This window comes from Papaver somniferum, chromosome 9 (assembly GCF_003573695.1).
Source record: "Papaver somniferum cultivar HN1 chromosome 9, ASM357369v1, whole genome shotgun sequence".
NCBI classification, from domain to species: Eukaryota; Viridiplantae; Streptophyta; class Magnoliopsida; order Ranunculales; family Papaveraceae; genus Papaver; species Papaver somniferum.
In genome coordinates, this window is record NC_039366.1 from 97,515,897 (window position 1) to 97,534,872 (window position 18,976).

At 37.3% G+C, this 18,976-nt stretch overlaps 3 protein-coding genes across 3 annotated transcripts; 2 read left to right on the top strand and 1 right to left on the bottom strand.

Moving 5' to 3' along the window:
* Positions 1 to 2,132: 2,132 nt before the first annotated feature.
* On the top strand, positions 2,133 to 3,355 carry LOC113312319. The gene is made up of 2 exons (XM_026561084.1): positions 2,133 to 2,724; positions 2,787 to 3,355. The coding sequence occupies exons 1-2, from the start codon at positions 2,133 to 2,135 to the stop codon at positions 3,353 to 3,355; spliced, it is 1,161 nt and encodes a 386-aa protein (XP_026416869.1).
* On the top strand, positions 3,324 to 4,666 carry LOC113312320. Its single transcript, XM_026561085.1, has one exon. The coding sequence runs from the start codon at positions 3,452 to 3,454 to the stop codon at positions 4,664 to 4,666; it is 1,215 nt and encodes a 404-aa protein (XP_026416870.1). The 5' UTR covers positions 3,324 to 3,451.
* A 2,080-nt stretch (positions 4,667 to 6,746) lies between these two features.
* Positions 6,747 to 12,207, bottom strand: LOC113313246 (ubiquitin carboxyl-terminal hydrolase 12-like). Its single transcript, XM_026561988.1, has 15 exons — positions 12,055 to 12,207; positions 11,595 to 11,650; positions 11,321 to 11,480; positions 11,105 to 11,206; positions 10,951 to 11,022; positions 10,668 to 10,733; positions 10,178 to 10,243; positions 9,905 to 10,000; positions 9,705 to 9,821; positions 9,465 to 9,536; positions 9,276 to 9,374; positions 8,786 to 8,849; positions 8,429 to 8,576; positions 8,209 to 8,351; positions 6,747 to 7,705 (listed from the first exon to the last, which is right to left on the bottom strand). Exons 1-15 carry the CDS (start codon positions 12,076 to 12,078, stop codon positions 6,855 to 6,857), a joined length of 2,136 nt encoding a protein of 711 aa, XP_026417773.1. The 5' UTR covers positions 12,079 to 12,207; the 3' UTR covers positions 6,747 to 6,854.
* Positions 12,208 to 18,976: the final 6,769 nt, after the last annotated feature.

Genomic DNA, 18,976 nt, shown 5'->3' on the forward strand with positions numbered 1-18,976 from the left:
CAACCAACATAAAACATTGGGATATCAATGTCAATAGAGAGCACAAGTATTTCTGCATATGTTTTAACATGAATCTTAATATCCAAAGCAGTCGCCATAATAATGCTTCCTTGACTGCTAACACTCCCCAACTTCAATATATAAAAATCCAGCTGCATATGTTCCTGGATCCTCTTGCATTCACCATTCCAGTACCATGACTGTTAGTTAAGTAATCAAAGGAAACATCTACAATTATTTCTTTACTAACCTGTATTATAGGGGAAGCTAGCATAAGTCTCGTTTAGATTTGCACAAGTGGTTATGTCATGATCACCGGGAATAAAGTTATGTAGATGAAAATTAATTCCAATTACAGTGTTAATAGGGGTTAGAATTTTATCCCAAAAAATGTATTCTCATCTTTTCCTAAATTACCTGACATTCAACCATGAGCGTAATTACCCATTTGTCATGTTTAACGGAAGAAATAATGGCCACCATAATAAACAATGAAAGAATCCGGTCTTTGACAGAGCCACAATTTAGATTGCTTCCACAATTCTCACACCAATAGATCTTGAAACTTCAATTACATGGTTACACACAAGCAGATGAACAATCCCTCACATTTTATCTAGAAAAATAACATACGATCTAAAATCTTTCTTGTGATCTAAAGTCGTCTTATATAAACAGTATATTATTTTTTTTATTTTTTTTGAGCAAAGGACCGGTATATTATCATGTGGTCTAAAATTTACTTAGTGACCCAGAACTAGTTCATTCACAAAATATTTACCATGTGAAAGAAATTATGTATTATAACCGAGGATATTCAAATATCCAAAATTTACACTAGCTCGAGATTTGATTTAACTTTTCTTTAGTTCTCCACCCTAAAGTAGTAGCAAAAATTTCATGGTTGCTAATGAGGGACCGAAATTAACAGGGATATCGTTTGAGTGATCTGACGGTCAGGATCATATATAACTCTTTTATCTCATATGAAACGGTACCCTGCTAATTTCGGTACCCATTTGCGGTCACGAAAAATTTGCCCAACATTTTACCTACAAATACAAGTTTTCTCTGACCGTTTTTACCCAGATTAGTATCAAAGTAAGTACATTTTGTTTGGCATAAAATGAATTCTTATCTTGGGAAATAATAAAACCAATCAAACGATTACAAGAGCCGTACCTTTCCTTAGACACGACATGAAATTAATTAACACTGTGGCATGACTAGGTACCAAGTAAAACACAGAAGTTATTTTCACCCGAGAGTGATGTTAACACTCCATCACAGCCGTCATGTCTCTGATCGGTCACATTCTTACCATTTAGTAAATTAACCCGCAGGTGAAAAAACTGAAGCTGTGTAAAGAGCGGGAGAAAAACGACTCAGTTCCCAAAACAAAGTAATGAGTACCGTTAAGTTAAGCTGTCTAGTGTGTCAAGTAAAGTCTAGACTCTAGCCTTGATTTTACACACACCTCCTCCTCTCTCTCTCTGCTTTCTCTCACTGATCACTCTCTATCTCTCTAGAGAAATTTGTTGAAACCCTTTGTTATCTTCTGAGAAGGAGTTTCACCACCGAGTAAGTTCTTTCCCTGTGTTTCTTGTGATTATTTTCTTCAATTACTTTGTTTATCAGTTTGATTTGCTTGTGTGACCATTTTATAAATACTCTGTTTTAGGATTCGATATATGGGTTTGTGGTTTTGTTAGTAAAGGGTTAAGTTGAAATTATATTTCTGATCATTTTGGGTTTCTTATGTATTACCTAGATTTTGTTGTTTCTCTGTACAAAATTTGATCTTTTGGCTTCTCTGTTATTCTGTTTTAGGCTTTTATATGCATTAAACTATTGGAATTTGGGTTTGGGGTTTAGGGTTTATACTTGTAATTTAAATCTGTCTCAATTTATTTACTTATTATTGAATTTGGGTCTTATTGTTTTGGATTGAATTTGGGATTTTTTGAGTTTGTTCTGTTATTGTGGATTTAAAAGTTATGTGCATCACTAACGGCAAGGAGTTGATGTTTATTGTTTGGCAGAAATAAGCTCGATCGGTAGCGTACCGTTAGTAGATGTAGCGTTTTTTATCGAATTAATTCACGGTTTAGATTCGGGTAAATTAAGCTATCATGGGGCTTCTACCACTGGTACAAGAACAGACACCACCAAGGTCCTGTGATGTCCTGAAGTTTTGGACTGCTTGTCCTTCTTGTAAACTAAGGCATCTGTATCCTTTACACATTATGGGCATACCAATAAAGTGTACTAGAGAAAGTTGCAAGGCAGATTTTTTTGCTTATGGCGACATTGCTCAGGAAACAAAGTCGGAAAAATGTGTGGTTTCACCAAAGAAAGAGGACCAGAGTCACAGTCGTCAAAATGTTCCCCTAGCAAGTACTGCCAAGATCTTGTCCTCTTGTAAGGGAGAAGTATCACCGTCGTTTATAGAGACAGGAGTGACCGTTGAGGTGGGTGGAAATTCCAAAGGGGGAGAAGGTGTGAGTAAGTGCATGGAAAGTATAAAAGGAAGAAAAAGGTTCCGAGAACTTGAACAAGAAGGAATCTCCAGTGATGTTGAAGAAATTCTACCAACGGAATTCGCAAATTCTATGGGACGTAAGAAAAAAGGAAAGCAAGTTGCTGCTGCTGATGGACTCGAAGGTGCTAATGGGACTGATTCGAGATGTTGTCTTAAAAACAAGCTTGATCAAGACATGAAAAGTATAAAAGAAAGAAAATGCTTTCGAGAACTTGAACAAGAAGGAAGCTCCTTTTACCCACAGAATTTGCAAAATGTAAAGAATGTAAGAAGAAAGGAAAGCAAGTTGTTTCAGCCGATGATGAAGGACTCGGAGGTGCTAATGGGATTGATTCGAGATGTTGTCTTAATAGCAAGCTTGATCAGGACATCACTGAGGTTGCTGAAACAGATTTCTATGATTTCGACAAGTATAAGAGAGAAGAGTGTTTTGCAGCTGATCAGATGTGGGCTTTATACGATGAAACTGATTCCATTCCTAGATACTATGCTTGGATCAATAAGGTTTACTCACCTGGTTTCAAGGTACAATTCACCTGGTTAAATTACTCAACCTTTAATGACCAAGATGGGATACGGTGGAATGGGAATGGACTGCCAGTTGCTTGTGGAAATTTTGTATACGGTGAGACTGTAGACACTACGGCTATTGATACATTCTCTCACAGGATTGAGTGGGCAAAACGTACCAAGAAAGGTTCTTACAATATATATCCTAGAAAAGGTGAAACTTGGGCTCTTCTCAAGGATTGGAATGTTAAATGGGATTCTGATCCAGCCAACCATAGGAAGTACAACTATGAATATGTTTAAGTTCTTTCAGATTATCAAAAGAAATCAGGTGCTAAAGTTGCATATTTGTCTAAGATTGAAGGATATGTAAGTCTGTTCAAGACAAGCAACGATCTAATGGCTTCCTTCCGCATACCACCCAAAGAACTTCTCAGATTTTCGCATAGGGTTCCGTCATATAAAATGATTGGTAAAGAAGGAGAAGATATTCCTAAAGTCTCTTTCGAACTTGATCCTGCTTCCGTTTCTGGTACCATCGAACGGACTTCCAATCCCGGAAATCTAGAAGCCAGGGTAGAGGCAAATGTTGCTAAAGTGACTGTTTCTTCTAAAGCTCCAGCAGAGGAGATACTCCATAAACAAAAGAAGAGAAACAAGCCTGAAGAGAGAAACACTATGGACAGTGGAGGGAATTCAAAATGTAGTAACAGGTCTCAAAGGTTAGCAAATGTTAATAAGAAGACTCGGACTGTGGAAACCTCTACTTGTCTTTTGGATAAGAATAAGAAGACCACTGTTGTCTCGGACAAGCAGAAAAGTTGTGATGACTCCACTTTTGTTCGAGAAAGGGTATTTACATGTCATGCTGCTGCTGATAGTAAGGAGATGGGTCCAGATGGTATGAGTACTATTCCCTCTTCACTTGCTCATTTGGAGGCGAACACAGGATTTTATGACTTTGACAGTGAGCGTTCCCATGAAAAGTTCAAAACTGGTCAAATATGGGCTCTGTATTGCGACTTGGATGTCTTGCCCAAGTACTATGGTAAGATAAAGAATGTTGAATTGTTCCCTGTTTTCAAGTTGCATATTCAGTGGCTTGAATCTTGCAGTTCACCAAAAGGTGTTATCCCATTGGTTGACAGGAGTATGCCCGTATGTTGTGGAACATTCAAGGTCACACGTGAAAATGAAGTCTATGATGATTTGGGTTGTTTTTCTCATCAGTTAAGTTGCGTACCAGCTGGACGCAATTTGTACAATATTTATCCAAGGAAAGGGGAAGTATGGGCATTATACAATAACTTTAGCTCTGAGTGGAGATATTCTGATTTGAAGTATTGTGGGTATTACATAGTTGAAGTCATAGAGGTTATCGATGCTTGTTGGATACAAGTGTTGGTTTTGCAAAATGTTACTGGTCTTAAAACCGTATTTCAAGCTAAAAAAGAAGTGGGAGGATTTTTTTTCATGAGGATACCCTGGACTGAATTGTGCAGATTCTCTCATCAGGTTCCGTCTTTTAAGTTGGCAGAAGCAAAACATGGGAATCTATATGGCTGCTGGGCGCTCGATCCTAAATCAATGCCTGTTTATGTATATTCCAACTGAAGTGCGGGTTGGTGTAGGTTTCATTCAGGGTTCAGCCGAACACTTAGACTGAAGAATCATCCTGAAAGAAGAGTAGAAGACAACCTTTTTTTGCATCTGAAATTGGTAACTACAAAAAAGACTGATCTTCTCTACTAAAAGACACTATTGAGCTTTCATCGGTGACATTTAAGGTATCTTTTTTCCAGACTGGACGGTACTATGATCTTGTTTTTTGTTTTTGTTTTATAATCTGTGGATCTTTGTAGAGTTGTGTCCTCACACTGCACAATCATTTTGTGAAGCTATCTACACCCATGCTTACAGATGTATACATATGTAGGTTAACACATTTTGTACTGTCATATTTATGAAGTGCTTTTGTTTCATCTAATGTAAACAAAAGGCAATGATATTAGTTACTTGGGTACACAGAAGGTTGTTTGATTTGTCTGTGAACTGCTAGTCGTCTTTTCTTAGTGAAATTTAGCTGTACACATTACAAGTGACATATTGGAACCCAGAATGTGTGTTTGGGGAGTCATGGAAATGGTATTTGTTACATGCAGCAACATCATAAGGTGAGCTCTTCTACCTGTCGATAATTTATTAGTCTCTCTCTCCCTCTCTCAGTTGTTTGATCTGACACTATGGACGCAAAGCGTATCCTTCAAGGACATTGGATACTTAAATTCAATCCATATGCCGAGATATCAGAATTTCATGCATTACACAGTTTAGACGGAGCCATACAACCTTACTTAGAGGACAATGTATGTAGAATAGACTCCTCCTGCAAATTACATATCAGACAAGATCCGATAACAAACCTGTATACATTGAATTCTACTTACCTTTCTAACAACACTAGCTTCATTGGTTTTTACTATGTTCACAGGATATTTGTAGACTGATTTTACATTTAAGGATTCGTATCTTGTTTAAAGGCCAAACAAATTGATCAGCTTGGGAGTTTTACCTTCTCAAGTCTAATGAGCATAAGATTTTTTCATTCTACTGCCTCCTTCAAGGCAAGAAAGTTGAGAACAGACCAAGGGGTGCAAGAATGAAAAAAACTCGGGTGTTTTTGTGCAAGCCTGCAAGGACTTTGTTTGTGTTCTAGTGGATTTGATTTTCCAGAATCCTCCCTCAAAGTTGTATCACTGTTCGAGGTCATACTGCAACTTTAGGACTCTAGAAGAGTTGTCAGGGAGATTACAAATGTTTTTAGCATATTTGAATGTAGTTGAGACACGAGGGGTCTTCCAGAAACAAACCAAAACATTTAAACGGTTTCTGACCATCTTTCCAAAGGTCATTTAGAGAAATCTGACCAAGGTCAGACGCACTACGGGGCAAATGATAAATATGGCTGCACTGGAAATAAGTGAAACATAAGAGTTGAACACTGCCCTGTACCTGCCAAGCCTATGTCAACTGCTGTTACTCCTCATTTTCATGGCATTAAATTAAAAAGAACTAAAAGTGGGACAAAAACCACCACCAAAAGATGAGACAAATACGGGATAATGATGTGACGCCCATCCAGGACTTCACCAAAAATGTGAGCCTGTCTTCAGATTTGCTTGGTTATGGTGATCCCTTGATTCATGCGATACCTCACACACACAGCTTTGTTTCACTGAAAGCGTTGGGAGAAAAGTCTGAGATAAGGAGAAGACTTGAATATGATGAGAACCCTGTTTTCTGCTGAGAGCTGGCAGCATATTCAGATATCAAATGGAAATGCACTGATCTGTGCAGTTTTGAGAGTTACCTTTTTTTGTTAAAATTCTGCTCCTTAAAATAGAAAAGAAAATCAATATGCAGAGCTTTTGTTATTGAACTCTTCTGTCTTTTTGAATGGCACGGTATTAATCATCTCTTTCGTTCTCTTGCTGTTAGTTTTACATAATGTTCTGGATGAATGTTAGGTTTCTTAGTAGGGAACTTCTGACATTATGCCGAGGAAGAAATGATGTAGGAATACCACAACGTTCACCAACTATTCTCCAATAAGAATAGTTGGTGAACACCGCAGTGATTTGTATCATAGATTTCCATGCCATTCAATCTTATGTTATAGCTTTATAAAAAGAAATAACACAGCATTCACCAACTTTTCTCTATTTATAATTTGTACAAACTATCCACAACCATACATGATACACACCAGATTTTTTCATTAGCTAAATTCAGCAACAATCCATCAAAAAGTAAACGGCCACCCTTTTCCAAGTACGTTTCTCTCAGTCTCCAAGAAAGAGATGTTATCTCGTGCCTTCTTCAACTCATTCTCCGCATACATTAACCGTGCCTCTGCTGCCTGTAAGGCCTCTGTCTTCTCCAATAAAACTGTGCTCTTATTTTTGAACTCATAGAAAACCTTTTTGACATCATCAAAACGCTCACGAAGCCATTTGACATTGAAATGGAGTGTCTCAGCCATCTTTATGTTATTCTCCCATTTGGCAACCATCAAAGAGGACATCTCAGAAAGACGGCAATGACACATATCCATGATGTTTGTCATTATATCTGTAACCAATGTGACTTGGACAGAATACGAGGAAGGCGGGGCATGGCTGGAAGCAATATGACCATATTTTAGCCATATTTGTCTATATAATGATGCATGCGTCTTCAAGATACTGAATCCTCCAATGTCTTCAAAATTCCCATCCAGTATATATTGACTATATTTCCCGTCTTGATATAATTGACCAGCCAACGGATGCTCGCACACCATATAATCTTTTCCCGAATGTGTGGATGGTTCATCAGTCACACCTGCATTTGAAGCAGCCGGCTCTGGTACTTGCTCTACCTTTTGTGTTTCTTTAGATGCTTCCTCTACAACTCCAATAGTTTCACATGATCTTTCTATGACAGGGACACCAAGTCTTTGTTTTTTTATCGGTATAACGAGGGACACCTCAGCTTCAATTATACAAGTATCATTCATAATATATCCCTTACCAGGATTGTTGAGTTCACTTAGAGGCACGAACGATGCAAATACCCCGCTACTTTGTCCTGGAGTGAATTGGTGTCGTGCATCTGCAGAACACCCATGTACACAGGCTTGGAGTCATTCACATGTTCCATAAAATTAAAATGCAAGAAAAGCGACGGTGTGCAGTAAGAAAACATTGAAAATACAAGTCATAGACAATACTGTTTTTCAACTTGTGTAGAATATACTAAATGAATTATATCAATGCAGCACAAGTGTCAGTGGTTAATCCTAATCAGTATTTAAAGTTTAGACTGACCTAAATAAGTACCACATATTCTGAAGATTCTAGAAAAGAAAGCGAGTGAAATGGTTATATTACATGTATACTACCACATTACTGGTAGAAAAGCAATAAAAAACAGAAAAAAGAAGAAGAAATGACACCATTCTCCAGTAATGTTACGTATGTTTAAGTTGTTATAAGGACCTAAATAACTTTTAGGTGACATTGTTCTGTTTCAACAGATATTCACCGAGCTCTTCATAGAGGACCTAAATAACTTTTAGCATAAAAATGAAGGCAGATTGGGAACAACTAAGATACCTTTTCTCAACGAGTTCTTCTTATGGGTTTGATTGACCACCACCAAACTGAACTCTGCATACAACTGACTAAACGACTCTGCAGTATTCAGGTACACCGAGAAGTGATCCACATTGTTTCCCTTTGGAAAAATCATAATCCGCCTAATAAAGAACAAAAATTCAAGTAGAGGAAGTAATATGGCCAGCTAAAGTACACAGTATGGACAAGGTACACATACCATTTATAGCAACCAACCAAGAAAATATTCGAGTAGTGTTCTTTATTGTTCAACCTAGAAAAGTTTTCTACCGTCCACGTGAATCTGGTGGACGTAGGATCCTTGAGTGTCTGATAGTTCACTGTATTCTGGAGTTGTGCTTGTCCCGCTGCCAACAAAAAAAATAAAAAAATATCAAGAACAAGTAGAACTCTTACACTCATTCTTCTTAGTTCTTACATCAAACCAAAAACTACATTACGCCAGTAACCACCAAAATAGTGAAACTTATAAAACTTAATAGATTTTACCAAATTGAACTCTTCAAACAGCAGAAAGACAGAATATAATAGTCACATGGGAGTTAAATAAAGTTACTTTCTATCAGTTGTGGACCAGCAACATGTCCCGAATGCTGGACCAACATCTCATCCTCTTCCAGCTGTGTTTGCAAGCAACAAATCAAAGTTGGATCAAATTAAAGAAAAATCCCTTGATCAAGTCAAAACCCTTAAAAGTTGAATAATCACCCAGAAGATTGTACTTCACTAGGTATGACACCACGCATTGTTTTCTCTAAGTGGTGTGAGGACATGTAAGTCATCGTGACAAACAATCACATGGTTCTGAAACTTTTACCCCTTCAAGAGTTTGTTATAATTTTCAGCCCTTAAAATAAATTCACTTAACCATTTATCTTAACCAACGGGTTAGAAGTTTATAAGTAGATTAACATGTCACCGGAAAATCATTGAGACATAATCATTTTGACCCTTGAAGATTGGTAGAGTGGGTTCAATTTAAACTGGTTGTACATGGAACTCCAAAAAAAAACCTAAAACAGATCAATGTGGTAGATGAATATTACCTGATTGGTTGCGAAAGTTGTGTTTAAGCAATTGTGAAAGTGCTCCAAGCCGAGATACTCCTTAAAGCAGGAAGAATCCAGCGCATAAAAATCTTTTATCTAATAAAACATGGATTAGAAAGTCATGCTCCCTCCCAACAAACAACCAAAACAAAGAGAATGCATATAATGAAATAAAGCTAGACGCACCGTCGTTCGGAAATGCTTAAATAATATGTCAGAGTCCTGAAAGTAAGCATGTCCACTATGTGCAAAGTTCCACTGGTAACACGTTATATGAGGAACACGATTAGAATACATTAACACCAGTGGGCTGATATTTTGTCAAAATGTATGTGAAACAAAGTAATATTGTTGCATTTAGGATATAATACACATTGTTGAATAGTTCTATACAGCTCAAATTACTTGATTTAATTGAGAAGTTACCTTGGAGAACTCATCGTCTGGGACTTGCAATTTCTCCTTAATGCGCAACTTGATTTCGGCTAAAGTCTCTCCTTTGTGAATGATCAAGAAAAAGGGTTCCCCAAAATACCGAACATCCTGTTGAAATAAACAGAGTGGGCATTCAACAAAGAAAATTTGAACAATACACAGGATATTTGTCTCATTTCTACATAGTTTACCAATTGGTTTCTTTTTCCTGGAAATGGTTCTCTGGTGAAGTGACAAACATGAATTATTTTGTCATCCAGACCCAAGTTTTTCTCCTCCTCGGGAATCTGTAATTAGGAACTTATGAGAAAGGTTTAAAACCTATGCAAAAGCAAAAGAAGTCGCACTTCCAGGTACATAATGCATACATCACCATATTTAAGGAAACAAACAAAAGGAAAGGAAAATAAAATAAATCCAAAAAAGAAAGCTGAAACTGTGTAAGAGGACAGCTGAAATCTTACCTTCTCTATGCGTAATGGCCAAGTTTGATTTTTCAGGTTCTTTATTTTTTCACTAAGTGGATAAATCTGCAATAAAGAGCAATAAAGCATCAAAGCCAGCCAGATCCTATATCTCCCTTACGAGCAATATTAGTCATCCCTCCCTCTCTTTCTATACATGTAGAAACTAAAATTGATAGTTACGGAAGATAACTGCAGATTTCCATAAGAAAGATTACTGCAAATTTCCCTAAAAAAGAGAGCCACGGATTCCTAAAAAAGAGAACTGCAGATTCCTATAAAAGACAAATGCAGATCCCACAGCATTCACCCCCAAAGTTTTTCAAGCCAAGCCTCCCTTGATATGAGTTCCGCTGAGGGCAACCGTATCCAGCTAACCTAACAAGCTAAAAGTTTTCACACCAAGGTTTGTTTCAGCTCAAGAAGATAGGTGAAATGCCAGGTCTTTAGCTTATTCGTAACCACAAAAACTTAACAACAATATAAGTACCTTGGAAATCCGGTTATGATCAATTTCAAGCAATCTAAGCTCGGCACTTGGATTAAACTGCTGAACCTGTTCCAGAATGTCTTGCAAAAGTAATTACTAAATTCTGAATATATACTTGGATTGAATGTTAAAAAACACTCTCAGCTGCTAAATGAAAGCAAAACAAAGTTGGCTAATGAAGAAATAGAATTGTAACACAAACCACTACGCACTGGAGATACAAGGAGATAATATAAGAAAGCAAGAATACACGTATACAGGAATCTCGTATCGAGTAAGTTACCTCTGACTTCATCTCATTAAGCAGATCACTTACTGTTCTATGATGCACAGTTGAGACACAACGAATCAACACCTAAGAACAAACAAATTTGGGCTTTATAAGAACCACATAGCTTTTAAATAATAGTTCTAGAATGTGGGTAAATTTTACTCACTTCATTCTTTGTCGCATGATTGAAACTGATGTTTAGAGCTCTTGAAAGGTGTGATGGCAATGAATGGGAGCCCAAGAGTTCATAATATAGGATATCTGATGTCTGTGATGATAAGGAAATCCAGTGAGAAGTTTACCCAATCTCATCTCATTACTGGTGCAATAATCAAATAACATAAGAAGTCTGAGAAAAAGGTAAATCAAGTATAATAACTACCTTACACATATCAGACAACATATCGCAATGCCTAGCAGGTCGACTATTAGGTTTGTCAGCATAAGGGTTATGAGATGTAAGTCTCATTTTGGGGCATTCGTTCAAACCAAGATACTTAACGATTCTTTCGACGATATGACAGCATCTGGACAAGGTTGACCTTTGAAATTAACATGAAAAAACAACACTGTCATAACCAGTGATACCACATAAAAAATGATAGTCAAATATATGCATGAATGATACATACTAAAGAGGATTTGGAAGTACTTACAGCTTTAGACAGAAAACATCTACCTTGAAATTTTCCAAGGAGCGGAAATATATAACCTACAAAAGAGAAGAGTTGAACCAAACAGTTAACAGTGCATCTAAAATGAAAAATAACAAGCAATGTGGATGACTTAAGAATTTACATCACTTTTTCGTGAAAACTAAGAGGTCTCGATTTTCAAAACAGGATTTTTTTTTAACTTCATTTTGTAAAAGAAAGGTGCTTTTATTTTCCGTTTGATGGAAATGAAAACAAGGGTTTAAAATTGAAAGGCCAGTATGAAGTCAGGAATTAAGGGATTTACTGAATTTCTTCACATAACGTCCCTTAATTAGATTTGAGAAGAAAAACCTGTTTAGTCTCTCTCCCTATGAAGATATCAAATGGCCGTCAATTTTGGGGGAGAAAAAAGTCATCTATGTTTAAAAATCAAAATGAAATTAGGGATTTTTAGTAGTACCTTGTGTTCTTGCTGAGATTTCATGATAAACAGTAGATGTGATCCCGTTGAGATAGCGAGTGGTGGAGTAGACAGATGTACGGAAAGTTCTAACAGTGAGCTTCTAATGTATCGCTTTTGCAACTTCAGAGCGGCGAATGTTACTGGGACATTTGGACCCAGGCGGAATGATATGCACAATTTTTAGACACCGGTGCTACTTTTGGGGTCACTAGTGCACTGTGAGGAGAAAACATCTACCACCCACATGGCATCATCTGAAGGGCTGAAGGCACTGGGCTTAAGTTGCAACAAGAACAACTTCGTCTCGCCGAGATTCTCCGTGAAATCTCAAAATAATTCCGGTTTTCAAATTTTACACTAATTTTCAACTTTGGATGGCTATTAAGTGTGGGCTACTAATTCGAAACGGACTTGGAAAATCTTCTAAGATTTTTAACCTCGGCAACCATCTTGGTACTTAAACAATATGATAACAGAAATTAAACTTAGATTGGTCCAAATTCTGCATTGCACCATAAACCATATTTACAGAGAACGAAATCAGGCGGCGGACGGGTTAGCAAACAAAGCGGCAGATGACAGCACAACCGGAAATCTATCCACAACAATGTGGGACCACACAACTCCATCGTGTATTGATCATATTGTAATGGCAGACTCTATGGGTATAATGTACCCTCGTGTTATTTCTTCCTAACTTTAATACAATTTCATGCTTCAAAAAAAAAAATTCTATTTACCCCGCCGTCGTATTTTCCATCCTCTCTCGACTTTTTATTATTCTTCCCCTTCTTATGCTTCTCTAGTTCTTCCATATCAAAAATAAAAAGGGAATATCATCAAGTAAACAACAAAGGTGTGATCAAAACCCATCTCCAATATTTACTTCTTCTTTTTTCATATGCAATCCCGGTAGCATACTCCCTTTAACTTCCCCTCCTCTTCTTCTTATTTTTTTCCACCACAACCGCCGCCACCAAAATTCTTATTCTTAAAATCTATGTATGTGCATTTGCTACTGTAAGTTTTCTGCTACTACTAATGGGCCAACATTGAATAAGATGTTCGTATTCTTCCTTTAAGTTTTCTATTACTTGAACGTTTTATTTTTTGTTATTATAATGTTTAAATTTCTATATTTAATGATGTAATTGATAGAACTGACTCAAATCTTTTTTAATCTGGAACTTGTAAATGTATCCTAAGAAAAACTGGAGTATAAATTGGATTTGCTCAATTTGATGAAGTGAAGATGATTAAAATCCATCATTTTTCTAGGGATATTCAGGGATAAATCTGCAAAAAAGTTTTAAACTACCTCATCTCGGCTAACTTGTCTTAGCTTGATCTCGGTTGAGTCAGGCGAGATTTCCTGTCAAATTTCCTCCCAGAAGTATTGACTACACTACTTTAACCTATCTCGAGATATACTAAAAGAACGGTTGTAGATCAAGATGTGGAGCATGTGCATGCTTGGCTCGTCTATTCAGCATTTAATGATATGTGCATATGAAGTTAAGACGTGTCGTTAACAAATAGGGAGCAGGTATCAGGATCGTAATTACAACCCAAGCAGGGGACATCAAGATGCACGCATTCATATTGGAGTTTAGGAATGCACCAACATTGTAGTGGAGTATGAAGCCGTTATACATGCATTCGGCTCGTCATCGAACTAGGCATCTTAGAAGTATGCCTCACCGATGACTTGGAACTGGTATTATGGCAGCTGGAACTCAAGTATCAGTTTTGGACTCGAAGTTGGTTGCATATTTGAAGTTTGATCAGAAATATGCAAAAGATATCACTTTCCGGCACATATACTGAAAGGATAATCGACATACAGAGCGTTAGCTTACATATCATCCATGTTGTACAACAAGAAAACGACTGCGATACAAATCGGACGGGTTAATGAGCCATCAATTCTACTAAAAGGAGAATCACCAACCGGAGATAACAAATATGATAGTTGTCGATCAATCCGAGGAAGAAGACAATGCCTAGGAAGATGATTGGAGAACCCTAATAAACAACTATATTCATATACTGCCCATGGACATAAAAGAAGAAAGAAATATCCAAGCATGAGCGGTCAACTATCAATTGTGGGACAAAATCCTCTACCACGTGCCATCCATGGGACTCTTGTTAATATGATTATCAAGGCAGGAAGGAGTGTGCATACTCACCGTTATCCATTACGAAGATGTGGGAACCACAGTGGGGTGACGACGTTAGTTGTGAAAACCATGATGCATGGGTACTACTAGTCCTACATGAAGAAAGACGCATTGCATATCACAAGAAAGAGTGCCAACATTTCGTTGAGAAGAATAAGGTTCCCTCGACAGAGATGAACTCAGTACTTAGCTCGTGATCCTTAGTGAAACGTGGAATCGATATCGCGAGGCTCTTGATCGAGAGAACAATGGAAAAGAAGAACATAATCTTGGAAACTGAGTAATTTACCAAGTGGGTGAAGGCCGCATCTCTATTCCACATCTGGGACAAAGATTTTTCAAATTTATTTTTGGGAATCTTGTATTCAGCTTTGGAATCATTGTAACCATCGTGTCAGATATTGGGAAACAATTTGTAATGACCCGACCCTCCACCGATATTGTCCCACTTAGCCACTATGTACGATCATCCTGCAGTGTAGGATTTTTAACGGGCACCGCTACGATTATCCAGCAGCAGCTATCCGGAAAGTCACCCATCCCTGGATTACTCCTGCCCGAGCATGCTTAACTGTAGAGTTTTTGCTTACCCTGTAGACAATTGTGCTGAAAAGGCCTTCGTGTAATTTTAGGTTATACCATCACATATATTTCATTCGTCCAACCGATGTAGAATATTGGGCGTTATAATCTCACCCCCTTGAATTAGGGTTGTCCACGACTATTGAATATACAAGTCAGATCTCTGACGTTGCCTGCCACTCATGAGACCAATAGATGGTCCAACCCGTCCAACATACTATCTCACCCTTGACAAGTGACCCATCGTTGTCTTTGATGTTATTTGTAATGATGTGACTATTTACCGATGTTATATCCACTTAGCCACTGCGATCATCCGGCGGTGTGGGATTTTTAACGGGCATCGATGTGGTCATCCAGCAACAGATTCCTAGGAGGTCACCTATCCCTGGATTACTCTCGCCTGAACGAGCTTAATTGCATAACTTTTTTCTAACTTTGGAGTCTGGAGCCAATTATGCTGCAAAGATCTCGGTGTAATTTTAGGTATATCATCACATTATTCCATGCGGCCAACCACTGACGAAAATTGGGTGTTACACTATTACAATGAAAAAACATCGACTTATTTTTCGACGACTTCAACATACAGAAGATCAAGTCAAACCCCATCTATCCTCGGAGCAATCGCCAACCTGAAGCTACAAATAAAACCATCGCGTTAAATATGAAGAAAAATATTGGACCAATATATGGGAAGATGTTATGAGAAATTACATAAAACCTTGTGGGCTTACTACACCATGAGAAGGGAAATAATTGTAAATTTTATATTCATGCTTCCCTTTGGGACTGATGTAGTGATCCCCATTGAGATCGTCCTTCTTACCACAAATACGGGAGCATGGGAGTTGAATATCACCTCAGACTTGATATTGACAACACTGGATGATCTCGAATAACAAACAGAAGTGGCACTGCATAGACTGATTAATTTCCAGTAGAAAATCGCTGGAGAATACAATAAAAAAGTGAAACTTTGTTAAGGGTGAATATGTGTTACGACTAATGTCGAAGAAACAAAAGAAAAATAAACGGGGAAAACTTGCACCTTCATAAGATGGCCCTACCATAGCTCACAACGATTTAGGCAAAGGTTCATACTACGTACGACTGCTTGACGAGGTAGTGATGAAACATCCATGGAATTTAACCTACTTAAAGAAGTATTATCCCTATAAAATTCAACTTACTTAGAGAAGTTTTATCTCTAGCGGGACGATTGCGCGTATGTAACCAGAAGAAGAGTCGTCATACTCAACTCGTTTCATCTCTGGAAAGAGCAACGAAGTATTTTCCTAAATTCAACTACTCTCAAGATCTAACACATGAAAAATAACATGACGAGGATATGCACATAACACATCCTGGTGTAATCTCAGGTACCTCGGACGAAAGTTTATTACATTTGATAAATATTTAAAATAAGAAAACTATGTTGAAAATGGGTACATATGTCAGACAGAAAAGCAATATTGCGTGAGAATCTTTTGTGATAGTACAAAAGAGTCACACTCTCAAACGCAATTATGATCGGTTTCTCAATCTCCTTTGGCCCAGGTAAGCGTCAGTAACTGGGTTCACTCTGCATTTGCTTCAGGAAAATAGTACAACTAAACTGACAATCAGGCTTATAACCATAAAGTCTTTGTATTCTATGCAGAAGAGGAAGCATGTAAAGGAGCACAAATAATGAAAAATAAATAAATAAAACTTGTTCATTAACGTACGTGAAATAACAATAATTACATCAACAAATTGAACAACAAACTAACAAAGGAAACATCCCAACAAGAAGATAAACCGACAGAATTCATCAAGAAAAGTCCATTTCCACTAGAAAATAAAAAAAAAACTCCAATAAATAACCAGAAAAAAGATGGAAACCACCAATGATGACCCAATAGTTCATTTGGTTCGAGGTAAAGTATGACGAACGCGCTTTTTTCTGGATATTGGTTCACCATTTCCTTGATCTTAACACGGACCTCTTTAGCGAATTGAGTCTTCAACCCAGTTTTCTGCTTGTGAAGCTTCGCATCCGCAATAACAACTTGGTGTCGCAACTGCTTGCATAAACTCTCCACTTCAGTAATAGCAGAGGAAGCCCGACATTTACCATTCTTTGTTACTCCTTCTTTCTTAGCCAACTTGGCTTGCACATTATAGAGCCTCTTAGAAAAAGAGTTGATATTCTTCTGGATTTCTGAGAAGAAAATGAAAAACATTTGTCAGATGAACCGGGAAATAAGAGAAGTTATTGTTATCACATAAACTACCTTTGACCTGACAAAGCCACGCTTCTAAGGAGGATTCAAGTTCTTCATGCTGGGCACTACCCAAGTAAATTCCTCTGATTGAAAGTCATAGTTCATTTCAAAATCCCACAACTTTACCTTCTGCATTTAGGTTTCATGAAGAAAGTTACATGCCAATTATTCAGTATATTATATCTTTTTACCCAGCAAAGCAAGGTGTTTGTTTCCTTGGTATCCTTGGATATTTGGAGTTTTAGGTTGGACGCATCTAGAGACTTTTATTAGCACAAAAATATGAAAATACAAAGGTGCCCAAATACACCAGAATCTTTTATTTATCAACTTCTAAGTCCTCTACCAAATATGATCGTCTATGGATAGAGTCGAGACAATACGACAATTCGGTTCACACTTCATGTGATCGTTTATATGGACACGAGATCGAGACAATTCAACAAAAATATCACTTGTGTGATTGACTATGCATACAAGATTGAGACGATACGAAAACAAAGTGTGTACTTGATAATAGGTTCGGAAATAACCGAAACTCTATAGGATCAATATTAAGTAATATGGAGTTAACGTACTTGTGTATTTTACTTAATTATAATAACAATTATAATACGGAAAACAAAGTAAAAGACACAACAAGATTTTGTTAACGAGGAAACCGCAAATGCAGAAAAACCTCGGGACCTAGTCCAGTTTTAAATACTCTCAGAATTAAGCCGTTATAAAAAATCTAATACCAACTTCGTATAGTTGAGACCAAGCAGAATACCCCTAGCTACTTAGTTTTCTTAGTAACCCTGCGCCTTCTGAAAACACGGGGGTATAACAACCACATGCAATACTTCGCTCGGCAATCTGTATGGACTAAACTCCAATATAATTCCGAGAGCACCAACTTAAAATTGGGACTCAATCAAGAAAGATATCAAAGAGCTTTATCTCTTTCTCAATACAATCACTAAATCAACTAGATAGAAATCCGTGAGACTGATTTTTATGAGAATAACTCTGATAGTACCAAAGACCAATGTCCGAGTGTCAATCAAGTCATATCCAACAAACAAGGTCGGATTTATCAACTATGATTGAACTACGCACAACCCGTGATATTTCAATTATATAAACAAATATAGTGCGGAAAAGAAATAACACATACACCAGAAATTTTGTTAACGAGGAAACAACAAATGCAGAAAAACCCCAGGACCTTGACATTGGAGGTTTGTCCCTGGAGAATCGTTTATTTCTCTTCCTAAGAAGTTCCATAAACTGTCTTGTCATCAGAGAAACTTATTTATCAAGATCTTCATCTGAAAAATCAGGATCGACAAGATCATCTCCAGAGTTGTCAAGAGTTTCACCTTTTAGGATTTTAGTATTTTTCAGTGCCTTGAAGGCAATATCCTTTCCGGATTTGGATTAAAGTTCATGATCAAAGATCTTCAACTTTTCAACGAGAGTGTTTCTGGAAAGTGTATCAAGGTTATTTCCTTTCATGATGGCGTGTTTCTTAGACTCGTATCTTGCTAGTAAGGATCATAGAATTTTCATCACAATGTCATTTTGGGAGATAGTTTTCCCTAATGCAAAACAAGCATTAACAATACTAGACACCTTTTGATTAAATTATTCAAACGAATCCTCATCATACATGCAGAGGTTTTCCCAGTCAGAAGTTAGGTTTTGAATCCTAGCATCTTTCTCTGAGGTATCTCCTTCGAATACGATTTCTAAGATATCTCAAGCATCTTTAGACCTAGCGCATGAAGTCATATGGTGCTGAAGATCTGGGCTTATGGCATGGATAATAGTGTTTAACCCGTCTGAATTATGCTTTACAATACTTATCTCGGATTCACTATATTCAATCAATGGCTTTGC